This window comes from Anas platyrhynchos, chromosome 2 (assembly GCF_047663525.1).
Source record: "Anas platyrhynchos isolate ZD024472 breed Pekin duck chromosome 2, IASCAAS_PekinDuck_T2T, whole genome shotgun sequence".
Classification (NCBI taxonomy): domain Eukaryota; kingdom Metazoa; phylum Chordata; class Aves; order Anseriformes; family Anatidae; genus Anas; species Anas platyrhynchos.
The window spans coordinates 93,339,127-93,353,161 of record NC_092588.1 but is presented as its reverse complement, the minus strand read 5'-3'; the positions used below and the strand labels follow the sequence as shown (position 1 = coordinate 93,353,161).

The window sequence follows — 14,035 nt, the reverse complement described above, 5'->3', positions numbered from 1 at the left end:
TAACTGATGGGAGTACTCCTCTGCTCCAGCACAAAGTAAAATTTTAAACACCTGTACTGAGGTGGGTACCCTTCTATGAAATCTTGGAAGGAAAATGAGAGAGGCAGGAACGTCTGAAACAATCAAGACCTGTGGCAAATAAATATGAATACTCCCATATAAAGTCTCTCTGCCCAGACAGTGATTGTAATGAAACTGGGTAGTTCACTTAAAATAGTAATAGCCAAAAAGAAATAAAAGGTTTGAAGAGGATTTTTACTTCTTCATGGCTGGTAAATCTATGAGCTACAAAAAAGGACTTGGCTATGATTTATTTAACTGTTGTAGCCTGCTTACTGAAGACCTGATTGTTGGAGAAATACCTCACTCCAGCTGCTAAAGATACCAATAGCTTTTTTGAAGGTAAAACTACTTTCTTGAAGTATAAGCCTGTGCTATTCATCTTTAAAATATTCTACAACTTCAGAGCTGCTCTTTGTTCAGTAGGCCTGGTCTCATTACATAGGCTCCTTAAGTCTTCTTCACAAGTTTCCTTTGTACACTGAGTATCTACTCTCAGTAGCTTCAGTATGTACAGCAAATCCATTAACCTATTTTAAAACAACAATATTTAATATGAAAACACATTACATTTGGTTAGAATCCACTATGCATGAATTACAACATGGGGTACTGTAGTTCAGAAAAGTGAGAAAAAAGGACCATTGCCTTTGTACTTGTAGCTAAGTCAGTCAAGCAACTGGCACCCATTGAGGAAGGAATTGTTTGCAGTAGTTCCAGTACCTAGTTCAGTTAAATTCAAATGTTTGTATGAATATTTAAATTTCAAAATATTAATTAGGAATATATCACCACAAAGGTGAGAGGCAGATTTAAGGACCACGTTCATTCACCTTTGAAATGTATGATATGCCCCTTCATTATCACATATATGTGTGATATATATCACGTAGTATCAGTAAGAACACTTACATAGAGCTCAAATTGTGATTTACTATTAAAGGTTGACAATGATAGATTTAACATCATAGAAATTACTTGAGCAGAAAAAGCTTACATTACTTCTTAGCTTATCCAATTTCTGTGTATTAAACTATATTTGCATGTTGGAAATGGAAAACAGCAAGACAGATTCAAAAATAAAACACAGCTCCTAAAGGTGGAGCAAGCGTATAGCTTTAATATGAACACACAGCAGTAAAGAAATTTATTATTTCTAATTTTACTCTAAATGCATATAGTTCAGGAATTAGAAAATAACATTTATCTGAACATGAAAACATGCATAACACAGCACAGAATAAAAGGGGTTGTTAATGGCCTTTGAGCTCACTAGCCAACCTGTTCTCTACCTGACATACTCAGGACTGGAGATTAAGAAATTATGCCAAATTACCTTCTATTTATTCTCAATGCTGCAGCTTTACTGTAGGTGAAAAAAACCTGTGGTTTTATTACCATAGACTCCACTTAACTTCATATAGAAAATGAAAAAACCTCACATCAGATCTGAAAAATCAGAAGTGTCTGGCATGCAGCTAGACAGTTTTAGTAGATGCCATTTTTCTTCTGTAAGAACATACCTAATCCCCAAATTAAACATTTTACATGCTCTCCTCAATGTTTCTAAGGAGTTTATAAAAAATATATAAATTTAGTCTATGCTGAAATTTAGACCAAAAATTTTAGACTGATTTTAGACCAAAAAAATCTATGCAGAAGTGCTTTTGACCCTGAAGTTCAATAGCAAACCTTGTATTTCAGAAGTCAACTGCTTTAGAGACTTTTACCAGTTCTACACACAAAATGATCATTGATGGTAAAAGGGTATTTTGGCAAAAATAGATCTACTTAGGTTAATTGCTTGGGTGGCCAAGAAACTTCAGAGTTCTGGCATTCCACCAAAGCAAAAATATCTAATTTTAAGACAATGAGTTTCTCCTCAAGGCTGTTAAAAGTTTTTCTCTGCATCCTCATCCCTTCTCCTCACCTTCCCTGAGGCTCCAACCATCTACAGTTCTGAAGGCTTTGAAATGTTTCACAGCTGAAGAGCAGGATTTTTACAATCAATTAAATACATGTGAACCTATACCATTAAACTGGTAACTACAAAAATTCCATTGCCTATATTCCATACAACTGTACAACTCCTTTGAATTTTAAATTACAGCTACTTCTTGTAAGCATCTAAAGATATAGCTGGTTTTCAAAAGCACTAGAAGGCCCTTTCCTGTTTCCCTATAGAAGCATATTTTCATAAGAGTTGAGAAAGGAAAGGATTCACAAACCATGAACACAAGTCTTTGAAACTAAGGTACATTTATAAACACAATATACAGAGTGGAATCTGACTCAGATGGACGCTATAGCAGAATCCTTCTGAAGAACATAATCTGAAATGATCCATTTATGGCTTACTTTCTTTTCAGTATTTACAACAGCTATACTTCATTAAAAATGACATAGAAACAGTAACTCTTCATATTTCATAGATAACAAAGATGAACATTACCCAGTAGGGCAAATATCCGATTAGTAATGTGAAAGAATCTGTCAAAGAAAATGCTTAGTAGACTATAAATTTCTCCTTGGGCTGTTGGCAATCCTAACACTCATTTCAAAATTTACATTTTTTAATATGTATATACAAACACATATTTAAAATGTATATATGTTATATACATATGTAATATTATAATATATAAACCATAGTCTGGATTAATCAAAGATGTTTCAAAAAACAGGATATTAATTGAAATACCAAGGTTTTTTCCCTCAATATAACTTATTCCTAAAAAAAAAAAATGGAAACATACTCCCCAAAGGCAACTAACACTTCCAGGTGCCAAATCAGGCATACCTGGAAACCTTTTCAGTGAACTGTCATGCTTAAGGAAAAAAACAACCTCCCCCACAAAACAAAACAAAAATGAAACATCCATACACAAGCTTCTTGAAACTGAATACCTAAAGTTCCTTTAGACTTAACAAATTTCATTTAGAAATCATATATATATATATATATATATGAAGTGTAATTATCACTCTAGAATCCATGGGTGTTTTGAGAAACTAAGTGTATGTTTTCATGTTTGCAACTCCGAGCATTTGTTATCAAGGAAACAGAGCTGCTTATTTCTTACTGGAAGCTTTTTTAAATTCATACCAGTGTTGAACCTTGCTGTGTTCATCCGTTCGATGAGCAGAAATGGTTCCTTTTCATACAGCCCTTGGCTGCTTTACACATTCCCTCCCTCTCCCACTTAGTTGTTTCACTGTTCCAGTGTTCTTTTACAGCTACTAGCAATGGTATGCACACTTTATAGACAAAACGCTACTCAGAATCTATGCTAATCAGTGAGAGTACCATATGACTTTACAGTGAAAAGAAGCTTTCAACTGGTTTGATTCAGAACAGCTACCAACTTCCAACTTACAGCATCTGTCCTTCATCTCTTAAGCACAGAAAGTAAAGCCATTTCTCAAACCAATGTGCCTACCAGCTGCTAACAATGGAAGAGGAGGAGTGCACAGCAATTAGAGGGAAGGGAGCCAGTGCAGGCAGTTAGTATGCTTAGAAACAGCCCCAAAGAACAGAAAAGGGAGCAAGTGATGCATTTCTATTTCCCAGTACCTCCCTCTATTAGGGTCTAAAATATTTGTTTCAGGAAACGGCTTGGGACAGTAGAAAGCATCACAGCTACATCCTGTCCATTTTCTAGACCAACTGAACAACAAAATTTATTACCATCATCCACAGGACCACGTGGGTTTAAAAACCCCCCACCCTCGCACCAAATTAAGATAAAGTCATATATAAACATCTAAAAATGCAAATACATGGCAATTTTATGTATTTGAAAGCAATCTATTATCTGAACCACAGCTACAGTTTCTGTACGTTTAATATGCCCTTTTTTTTTTCAGTTGAAAGTAAAATATTAAAGCTGGACAGCACCCACATTTTACAGAAAGTACTAATCAGATTAAAGACTTAGGAAGACAGCCTTCCGCTCAGTAGAACATCAGAGAATAGAAGATTGTTCTTGTACTCTAGGACCATGCATACATTAATGAGGTATTTTGAAAGAAGACAAAACTCGTAATTTGATATGCATATGTAGTGAGATATAAGGATGATTCTTACTATATTTACATATAGTTACTAGAATACACAACTAAATCAGTTACATGTACTTTATCATTTGAAACATGACAAGTACTTTAAGTCATGAAACATCATGACATAAAAATAAATCCAATAAATACATTTCTTTCTTTCATCTGTATGATCCAAAATATAACACTTAATATATGCTAATCAGGCAAGCGTTGGCACCAAATACATCTGCTTACAAAGCTGATTAGATGCTTTCAGATAGCTCTCAAATACCTTATGTCTGGAACTGCAATGTTTACTGCATCTGAACAAAACTTCTGCCTAATCTCCCTTTCATGCCTCTTCTCCCTGCCCCAAATTTTAAGCAGATAATCTTTTCCTTATTTCAATTATTTTGTTGAACTGAGAGCAGGACAGTCCCTTACCTACAAAATAGCAGAGTAGCACAATGAAGTCAGTGACAATGTGACAAAGGGCAGATGGAAGCCACTGAACTACAGGCCACCAAGGGAATGTACAATGCAACGTGCCACCCTGCAAATACCTTTCCTACCTCCTTAACACCCTAATCTGTTTATCAACAGATAAGGTCAGAAATGCAACATCCTCTCCAAGAAACAAGAAATCCAGAGTGAGAAACAGTTCTTGACTAGTCTTCCTCAACAACTTGCAGTACAAACAGGCCTACATTCACAGAAGTATGTGAAATGCCTTTAAATCAAGGCACTGAATGCTTTCTCATTGGCATGCATTCAGCACAGTGGAAGTAACAATTCAATTGTTTGCTGGACCACAAACAATACTGTTTTCTTCCTCTACATGCTCCAAACAAAAAATTGGAGAGCCTGAGACAGTTAACAGAGGGATAAACAGAAGACTTGCCTCTTCCCTTTAATCTTCACTTGAGAAATCAGATTAAGATCCAACAACTAAGCACCACGTTTTATTTACATTTCTGCTTGTGCTCAAGAAAACTGAAAGAATGCAGGAAGTTAGAATAAGCCAGTGTCTTGCACTCAGGACAAAATGTTGAAATTATGACCTCTATATAGTACTTCCAAACATACTCCATGCAGTTTTACAGCATATCTATGCAAACCAAATGAAATAAACTAACATTTCTGTTCTCTGGCCTACCTGCACAGCAGCCTTCCAAACATCAGCCCATCTTCACAAGCAGTAAGTCAAACATACACACTGGCCACAGTGAAGTGCCATTTTGTCAAGAAAGACAATCCTCAAAGGCTACTGAATCACTAACATTTGAACAAATTGTTTCTGCTACGTTGCAGGATATGCAGGACACTCACAAAACAGAAAATGAGAGCTAAACCGGCATATCAATTCAGAAATAGAAGTCAAAAAGTTCTCTTAATAGTTGCTAGGATTTTGTTTTCCCTAACAACTTCATAGCACAATGTCAAAAGACTGAATTCCTTGTAAATGTGGTAAGCAATAGTTTTAAGAGAGACCAGCAGTTACATAATCATCCTACACACTCTTAATTGTATCTGGCATTATTGCTCAAAGCTCCCACACAGAACATCAGCTGACTGCCTGAACAGTACTTTGTTCTTAGTGCCTTTGTTAATGACAAATCTAATCATACAGGGGAGAGCTCCACAACCACCCTCACTTTATAAGCCTCGACCATTACAGAACCACAAAAATCCCATGGCTTTGCCTAGGGAATACAGTTATTCCTTAACAGGCTACAGCTTGCACCCTTAATCTGCAAGTTACCACAATCCATGTTTACATCACAGAGAACCAGGCTGCTTCATGGGAAACAAACACTAAGGAAAACATTCTTAGGAAAGAAATGAGCAACAAAGACCTTACTTAGCCTGACTTCCCTTGCAGCTTGCCAATGACAAATAAAAACAAACACCAGAAAAATGCCTGAATATTTTGAACACTGCAGCACAACCTTGCATTTGCTGCTCTGCTCCCTCTGTTTCAGCTCCACACAGTCAAAGAACTAAGTGGTGAATGTAGATTTCAAGACGCTTTAGAAGAGGTCTTCTCTAGGATTCCTACTGCTGATGTCTTAGCAAATTCAGATAAAAGATTCACCTTAATTGAAGTAGTTAAACTTTGTGAGAGAAGCTTTTCGCCTTAATTTAAGTGCTTAAACTTTGTAAAAGGAGGGATTTAAATATTATTTAGGGATGTAAATGCAAACGCAAAAGCCCTCTTCGTTCATCCTAAAACTTGCTTCAAGCTCAAAGGCAGCTCGTCAAGTTTCTCTGAAAACAACAAGGGGTACAGAGGAAACTACGGCCGCCAGGAAACGGGACATACGTCCAGTTTTGAGAAAGACAGAAGCATGGATCCTGCGGTGCTTCACTGACCTACTTCCAGGGGTTTGTGTAACGAGGCACCATGCCCAGCCGCGACCGACGCCTTCACCCCACACACAGCCCGGCTCCCGCAGCGAGCCCCCTCCTGCCCGCCCGCATCGCGGGGAAAGAAGAAGAGGAGGATAAGGAAGGAGAGTACCCTATGATGGCGCCGTTACTCACCGTCCCCCACCGCCATCATAGCGCGGCTCCCAGCCACCACAGCCACCGCCCCGCTTCAAAATAGCAGCCCTGCGCGGCGCGGCCCGGCCCGGCCCGGCCCCGACTCTTACAGCGCTCCGCCCCGGGCCCGCCTCGCCCCATCAGGGAGCCACCCTCCTGGCACCCGGGGCTGACGGAGGCGGCCTCCGGGCAATGGCTACTAGCGGCCTGCTCCTGCCTCGGCCCCGCATCGCGCCTGGGGCGCGACGCCATCGCTGGGGTTAAATAATAACAAAGTGTTTCCTCGCGATTTGTTGCCTCTTGTCCAAGGCTGAGTTTCAAGTTTGGCAGGGGTTGTCGCTGGGAGAGGCAGGGAGCTGGCAGCGCCTGTAAACCGCTCACCTGTAGCAGGGTGGGTGCTCAGTTGGGGAAGGTCCTAGAAACATGCACAAGGGCCTTAAAAAACGTTGTGTGCATCAGCCTGCGCCCGTCCTCGACTTTCAAACACAATCAAACTGAAAGTACTACTTTGCTGCTCCGCAAATTTTCATATTTCAAGGTACTAGCTACCACGGGTAACAGCTGAAATTTAAAATTTAAGCCAGAATATAATGTCACTGTCTCCATAGAAACTCTGTTTCCACAAAGAAACCAACATAGGGAAATACAAAAAAAAACACACCACCAACAAAAAACATAATATGGCAAAACAGATACATACTAGTTCAATGGATTTTTCTTGCCCGGTTTTTTAGGAGAACATAATAACTTGACTGCATCTTTATCACCTGCAACATAGTTCCCCCGTAACTGTGATACTAAAATCGCTGTATCCTATCACATATTTACGAAACTAACGCTATAACACATAGCATTTAAATAGGAAAATTGCATGGGTTGAATAGAGGCATAAAATTTACATTCAGCTCAGATCATTCTGTCTACTGAATGGAGCAAAGTGTAGAGCTCAGTGTTATTATTTTCCCTACTTTTAATTCTATGTCTCAAAATTTACACTACTACCCAATACTGGAGTTGGTTTAAATTCTCTTAGTGAAAACAGTATTTACAAACCCCAGCCAGCAGAAATGTGTGTGCTTTTGCAGCTTTGAGATTGGCTGCTGGGTCTGTTTCCATAGAAATTAAGATTCATTTGCTGCGAAATGGGGAGGTGCTTTAAAGAACCTTCCCGGTTTGCAGGGGTATGAACATTTCTGTTGGAGTGGAAGGGCATGACAAGCACTACATGCAAGGCTTGGCATGACAGACAAACACATCCTGATATAATTCTCGTGATATGCTGCATTGTTATGAATGTAGACAAAACACAAGGTTTTCCATAGTGGCTAACTCATTCACATAATTCACGGTAAAGAAACTATGTTGGTTTTCACTAGCCACAGCCAACTGCAAGGGAAGATGCTGGAATCAAGAAAGGAGAGAGGGAATCAAAGGTCAGCCAGAGAGACAAGTTATTTGTATGATAGTATTTAAGTTTGTAATAACTCATTAAGCAACAGCACCAAGACTCTTGCCCAGTCCCCTCATTAGGCACAGTGCCTTCCATGTTTCTTGCCTGTTGGCTTTTGAAGCTCCTTTAAATGAAAGCTTCATCAAATGAAAGACAAAGCCAAGCTAAAGCACTAACTAATAGAAGAATCTCTTTTCAGTAACATTTTAAAAATAACAGTATAGATGGATTCAACAGATAAATGCAGTTCAACGAAAAATACTGAAACAAATGTACTACAGGGATTCTGTCTCTGGGACTGAAACAGATGGACTCATAGTAACTTTTGCACAGAATTTGCCACCTACAAGACATTTATACCACTGTAGATGAGCACTAACACCTGCATTGTACAGATGAGATAAAATGGCTTAAAGAAAAAGAAACGTTGTCTACTCTCATAAGATACAGACCAAAAGTTCTTAAGTGCTATGTAAACTAGTCCAGCAATAATTATGTTGTATTTATATTTTCATATACATATAAATTATTTCAACACATTTTTATTCCTTCCTCTAACTTTCTCAGTTCTCCTGAGAACTGCCAACAGAAAACACACATGTAACATGTATCTTTGAACAGCTCAAACCTATGCGGTAGCATGAACTTTAAATGTAAAAACCAATGGTTTACCCTTCCAAAAGGAATAAATCTACACTCTAACAGAACAGTTATGTAAAACATTTTCCTCCAAAATTAACACATATTTTCTTCTCTTTTTTCTATCAGTCCTTACAGATCTACTATTCTACTCTTCAGGTGTTCAAGAATAGCAATGTTTTACTTCAAACCGGAATGCAACATAAAACTCTATTAGCTCAAGGAAAAGATTTGAAAACACATTTCTTCAAACCTACAATCTCTTCAATTTTTACACAAACAAGAGAAAGGTAAGAACATTCAAAATGAAAAAGTGCATTTCCATCACATGCATTCCTCAAAATCATAGAAAAAAAAACTCTTGCACAGTTACTTCTTACATCTAGCAGAGCCTGTTTTCGGTCAAAATAACTGGTTTCAACAAAAATGAGTATCTGAAAACACTCCCCTATAAATCAAAAGCCGCTGATTGCTTACAGAAGAAAGATAAGGAAGCTTTCAAATCCAACCGTATTAAAGCCACTGCTACACCACCGCCCTTGTGATATTATGCAACCTTTTTTCTTAAAGTATACTTTTAAGTGGGAAAGAATGCTGGTTTTGCTCTTTCCTACTATAAAATACTAACTCAGGAATGCAGTAGGAAGAAACAAGGATTCTTTGCACAACAGGTTTTGTTTTCGTGAAATGCACCAAAAAAAGAGCTTAAACTCGGTACATTAGAGGGGAATTTTAAAAGGAAGTCTTAACTTAAACATTGAAGTGTCTTTGAATGCTGCAATCACCTATCTTCAATTGAGAATTTTATATATTTTATGTATTTTATTTTTATGTATTTTATGTATTACAATCATTATTCAACACTTCAAACTGAGAAAAAAAATCACATAATACATTCATCACTTGATTACCCTTTTCTTTTAGAAATGCTCTTAAGATAGGAAAAAGGCTCATTTGATTTTTTTTCCGTGCATGAATACTCTGCAGCATTCCTGTGTCCTCTACTGAGTGGATGCAAAACTTGTTAAAGATTCTCTGCTGCTTTCCATGCAGTTTCAAAACCTTTTCCTGTATTCTGACAGTCCCAAAACCACTTTTTCTAATGTAAGTTTGTTTCACTATGAACTGATTTTCTTAGTAGTCTTATATATGTTTCTAGTCATCCATTTCACATTGTTAATGCTAGTGTTTAAATATTTATCTTGTGTTAATATAAAACTGATTATAAACACATGTTCCTTTATACTCACCACTGATGCTACTTAAAATCATAGTTCCAGAGTTTCTTATTTCATCAAATTTTGTAAAGATTGTTTGCAACCTGTAAAGAAGAACAAATTATATGTATGTGCATGTGTATATTTACATCTCTGAAATCTCCCGGGTTACTGGTAAAAACAGAACTTAGTTTATTATATATAAAACAGTAACACAGAAAATACAAGGGATTATGAATATGTAGAAACAATTTCCAAAGGACTCTTCTTCTTAAGTTAGTTGAGCATCTTCTCGCAAATGCACATAAAGCTAAGCCAAGTCAGTGAAGAATAAAACCGAGCGTCATTATTAACATTATTAAATATAATGAAAATTCTGAAGTACAGGTTCAGTAGTATTACACAGTGACTTCAGAATGGCAGTGATATTACCCTATTTATACACAATACTGTAAGGAAACAATTTGAACTATAGAATGCATAAGTGAACAAAATAGAGATTACTATTTAATTTGTTCCATGACAATTATAAATTTTATCAAGATCTCAGCTTTGTTATGAAAATATTTTTGAAGTGGCTCGTGCCTCCACTAAAAAAAAGAGAAGAGGCTTTTTTCTAAACTTAAGGTACACTAAACACTTTAGTTATGTTCAACACTTACCGCTGATTTAAACACAATAAAAAACATACTGCAAGTGCTTAGCTGAATGTAAATAGAAAAATAATTAAATAAACAAATAAAATAAAAAATATCCACATTTTCAGTCTGGTCCCACATGGTAAAAAATGCTATTCAAGCAAGAAAGCTGGCCAAACCTGAACAGCTATTTCTCATCACTTCTGCAGAAAATGCAGTAAAAGTAGTGTCTCACAGACAAAAATTTGACCAACAGACTAGCAGTGGGTTTGTACTAACATAGTAAGTTGTTCAGCTGCAAACAATTGAGAATACTTCCTAACATTTCTCCAAAGTCTTTTCTGCATCTTAGGCTACTCAGCATACAGTAACATCTAACATGCATGTGAATTTTTAGATGCAAAACTAGGAGGATTGAATCCTGACCTTAAGGACATAGTTATCAGCTATAAACCACATAACGGTCTGCAACTCTCCAAGTGGATATAGCTCAGCTACATTATGAGGACTAGAAGCTATATTATCTGATTCAAAATTTGCTAAAAGGACAAATATTGAATGGCTCTGTTTAGAGCTCACAATCCAAACTATTTTAAGACAAATTGGGAAAAACAGAAAAGAACCGCGCTTGGGTATAAAAATTCTCTTTGCACAGAAAGGAGAAAAGTCAAAGAATCATAGAACCACAGAATTGTTTAGGTTGGACAACACCCTTAAAATCACCAAGTCCAACCATCAACCAACAATGCATACCTCTTTCACTCACCTGAAACTCCTTTATCTAATAACAAAGTTTATTATAAAATCATGAAATGCAGCCAGAAAACAATATGAAAAGCCTCAGCATTTCCTCACACTTTCAGATGCTTCAGTGCTCTCAACATGTTAGTTTTACTTTCCAAATATTTGAAAGCAATTTGCTGGAGAGCAGACTTTGTCATGTATTCAGGCCCACAACCAGAATATCACATTAGCTGAGAATTCCATAGGAAGGCCTACCTTATTTCAAATGTCTAAACAAACAAACAAACAAAAATTAATGGTGTAATTGAATAATCCATAACACAAACCAGCAGTTACTCTACCATTTCAGCTTATCTCAAAACTATTTATAACTCCATAGTAGTTTGCATAATCTTCTCCTAATGTACTTGTCAATCTTCTCCTTGGAACCTCTCCCTTTTGAGCCACAGTTGCATTTACAACCATTGCAGCCACAGCAAACCATCTGAAATAGCAGCAATTCATAAATGTCAGACTACACTGCCTTAATATTAAACCTGAGTCTTTTCATTAAAAGGTTGATTTGTAAAGCAAAAGCAAGTTATACTGTAATGTATTTTTTGCATTTAGACTTCAAAAAGTAAAACTACAGCTATTGCTTTAAGTGCTTTCTGGGTACCAGTATTCACTAATCACATATGGAAACCCATTAACATACAACATGCTTCCAACTGTATGAAGTGAAAAGTTTAACACTAGGATCAGACAATACACATAGTAATGTATTATGCCATCTTACTTTCTTAAAAGGAAATAAATGCAATTGCTACATATGTGCAAAATTAAGTATTTTTACTGTTTACCAGGGACTGCGAGTTCACCTCAACACTACTGGATTCCATACAGAACGCTGCATTACCAGTCTGCCCAGTTAGTAAGGACTTAATGCTACGTGCGAAACACTGAAGCTGTTATCTTGAGAGAAACTGAACATCAACACTATAGAGATGAAGAGATTTCCATTAAAATTTGCCCTTGTTTTTCTATATCCTGTTACACTGATGGCATGCTGCGTACGTGTATACACACACCCACACACCCTCCACCCCACTTTGGAGGATTTAAAAGAAAAAGCATTTCCTGCTCTTTTGACCTTAGTTATCAAAAAATACTTTAATGAGCATTTTAAATTTAAGAGAAAAATGAAATGCCTTCTTATGAATACATTATAATAATACATAAATTGCTTCTCACTCTGGGCAAAATATCTGACAATGTAGTAACCAGGAGCATTCAGTGACAGCTTTGTCAACACTCAAAGCTACGCAGTCAGTGGTGCAGGCTGGAGAACACTGTGGTACTGCCACTCCTGAAAGCTTACAACCACATCTTTCTGACTTCAGACAGACACATTATAGTGTAGACACAGCTGAGCTGGCATACATTTCCCTTTACTTCCTCCTTTGAAAAAAAAAAAAAAAGATCTCGCAGACGCGTGTCTACATCTGGACACACAGATGGACCTTATCTACAGTATGAACTAGACAGACAAGTAGAATGTGCATACCACACCAAATGTAGCATTCATAAATGCATCCTGTAAAGTACATAACATATCAAAATATCAAGCTGTGGCCTTAGACACAAGAGCTCTCTAAACAAATAAATGTGTTTTTATACATTTATGTTTCTCAAGCAATGGTGGGAAAAGCTGTCAGATGACTTCCTGAAAACTCTTAAAAGGCTTTTAACAGTCAGACCTAGCAACTGCTGCTCTCTTCCAGATCCACATGTACTATTTATATTCATGGAAGATCAGCTACACACGTTCTGTACTGTAGGAAATTCCACTTGGCTCAAACAGAAAAAAAAACTGTTCAATATTCTTGGCTCTTAGAACAAGAAATACAATATGCACTTTCAGTATTCACAAATATATTAACACTAATACAGGCCCCGTACCAAAGACTGTCAATCCTCTTTGGCAGCAACTTTAACTAAAAGTGAAACACAACATCCAAATCTCCAGCCACTGATTTGATACTGATTTTTTGAGCAATGTGCTTCAGGCCAAAATTAAGATATTGTTCCGAGATTTACAAGTTGAAAAACAATACATGGAAAGAGGAACTCACTGGTTTCAGTCACAAACAGAAATTCACAAATTAATCTCTATGAGAGAATAAGAATGCACTGAAGAAAAATAGAAATAGTAGCAAGTAGAGTTGAAATACAGAAGTGCAACTCCCTCTTCTTTTTTTGACCATCTAGACTCCTATACAGGTCCAGTTATCCTTCTCTAGAAAATCCAATATTTTCCACAAAGGCACATTTACCAGGTGCAAATTATAAAGCCTTTTTAACCTAGTATTATTAAACTACTAGCCACATCTGGCTTTATATAGACACAACATGCTTACCCTATTTGCATATTTAAGGAAATTGACTGATTTTTGTAAACAATGCTTGATGTCTGCTGAAAGGAAGGAAAGTCATGAGCTCTTATTTTCAGAGCTTTAAGGCAGAGTGCACTCAAGCAGCAACAGACAGACTTCTCATGTGTCAGTTGTTATGTAAACTGTACAAACCTACATTCTATTAAATCACATGTACCAAATACTGAAGTAATGGTGCTAATATTTACATTTATGCGCCATTTTAATGCACTGTCACAGTGAAAGAGCTGCAGTTTGGTTAGGGTTGACCTGAAGAACTGAAAGCAG

At 37.0% G+C, this 14,035-nt stretch overlaps 1 protein-coding gene and 1 long non-coding RNA gene across 32 annotated transcripts in view; one reads left to right on the top strand and one right to left on the bottom strand.

The window, feature by feature from the left end:
• Positions 1–14,035, bottom strand: part of CLASP2 (cytoplasmic linker associated protein 2) — a 170,537-nt gene that overhangs the window by 103,194 nt on the left and 53,308 nt on the right. For 30 of the 31 annotated variants that reach the window (XM_072033163.1, XM_072033162.1, XM_072033147.1 and 27 more), the window contains one exon: positions 9,985–10,055. In XM_072033163.1, the coding sequence (XP_071889264.1) occupies positions 9,985–10,055 (71 nt within the window). Of the gene's footprint in view, positions 1–6,645; positions 6,805–9,984; positions 10,056–14,035 lie in introns of those variants that run through there. The other variant, XM_072033168.1, reaches the window with a different exon arrangement.
• Positions 6,949–12,360, top strand: LOC140001530 (uncharacterized). Its single transcript, XR_011806801.1, has 3 exons — positions 6,949–7,183; positions 8,864–9,024; positions 12,179–12,360. It is a non-coding gene; the product is annotated as an uncharacterized lncRNA (long non-coding RNA).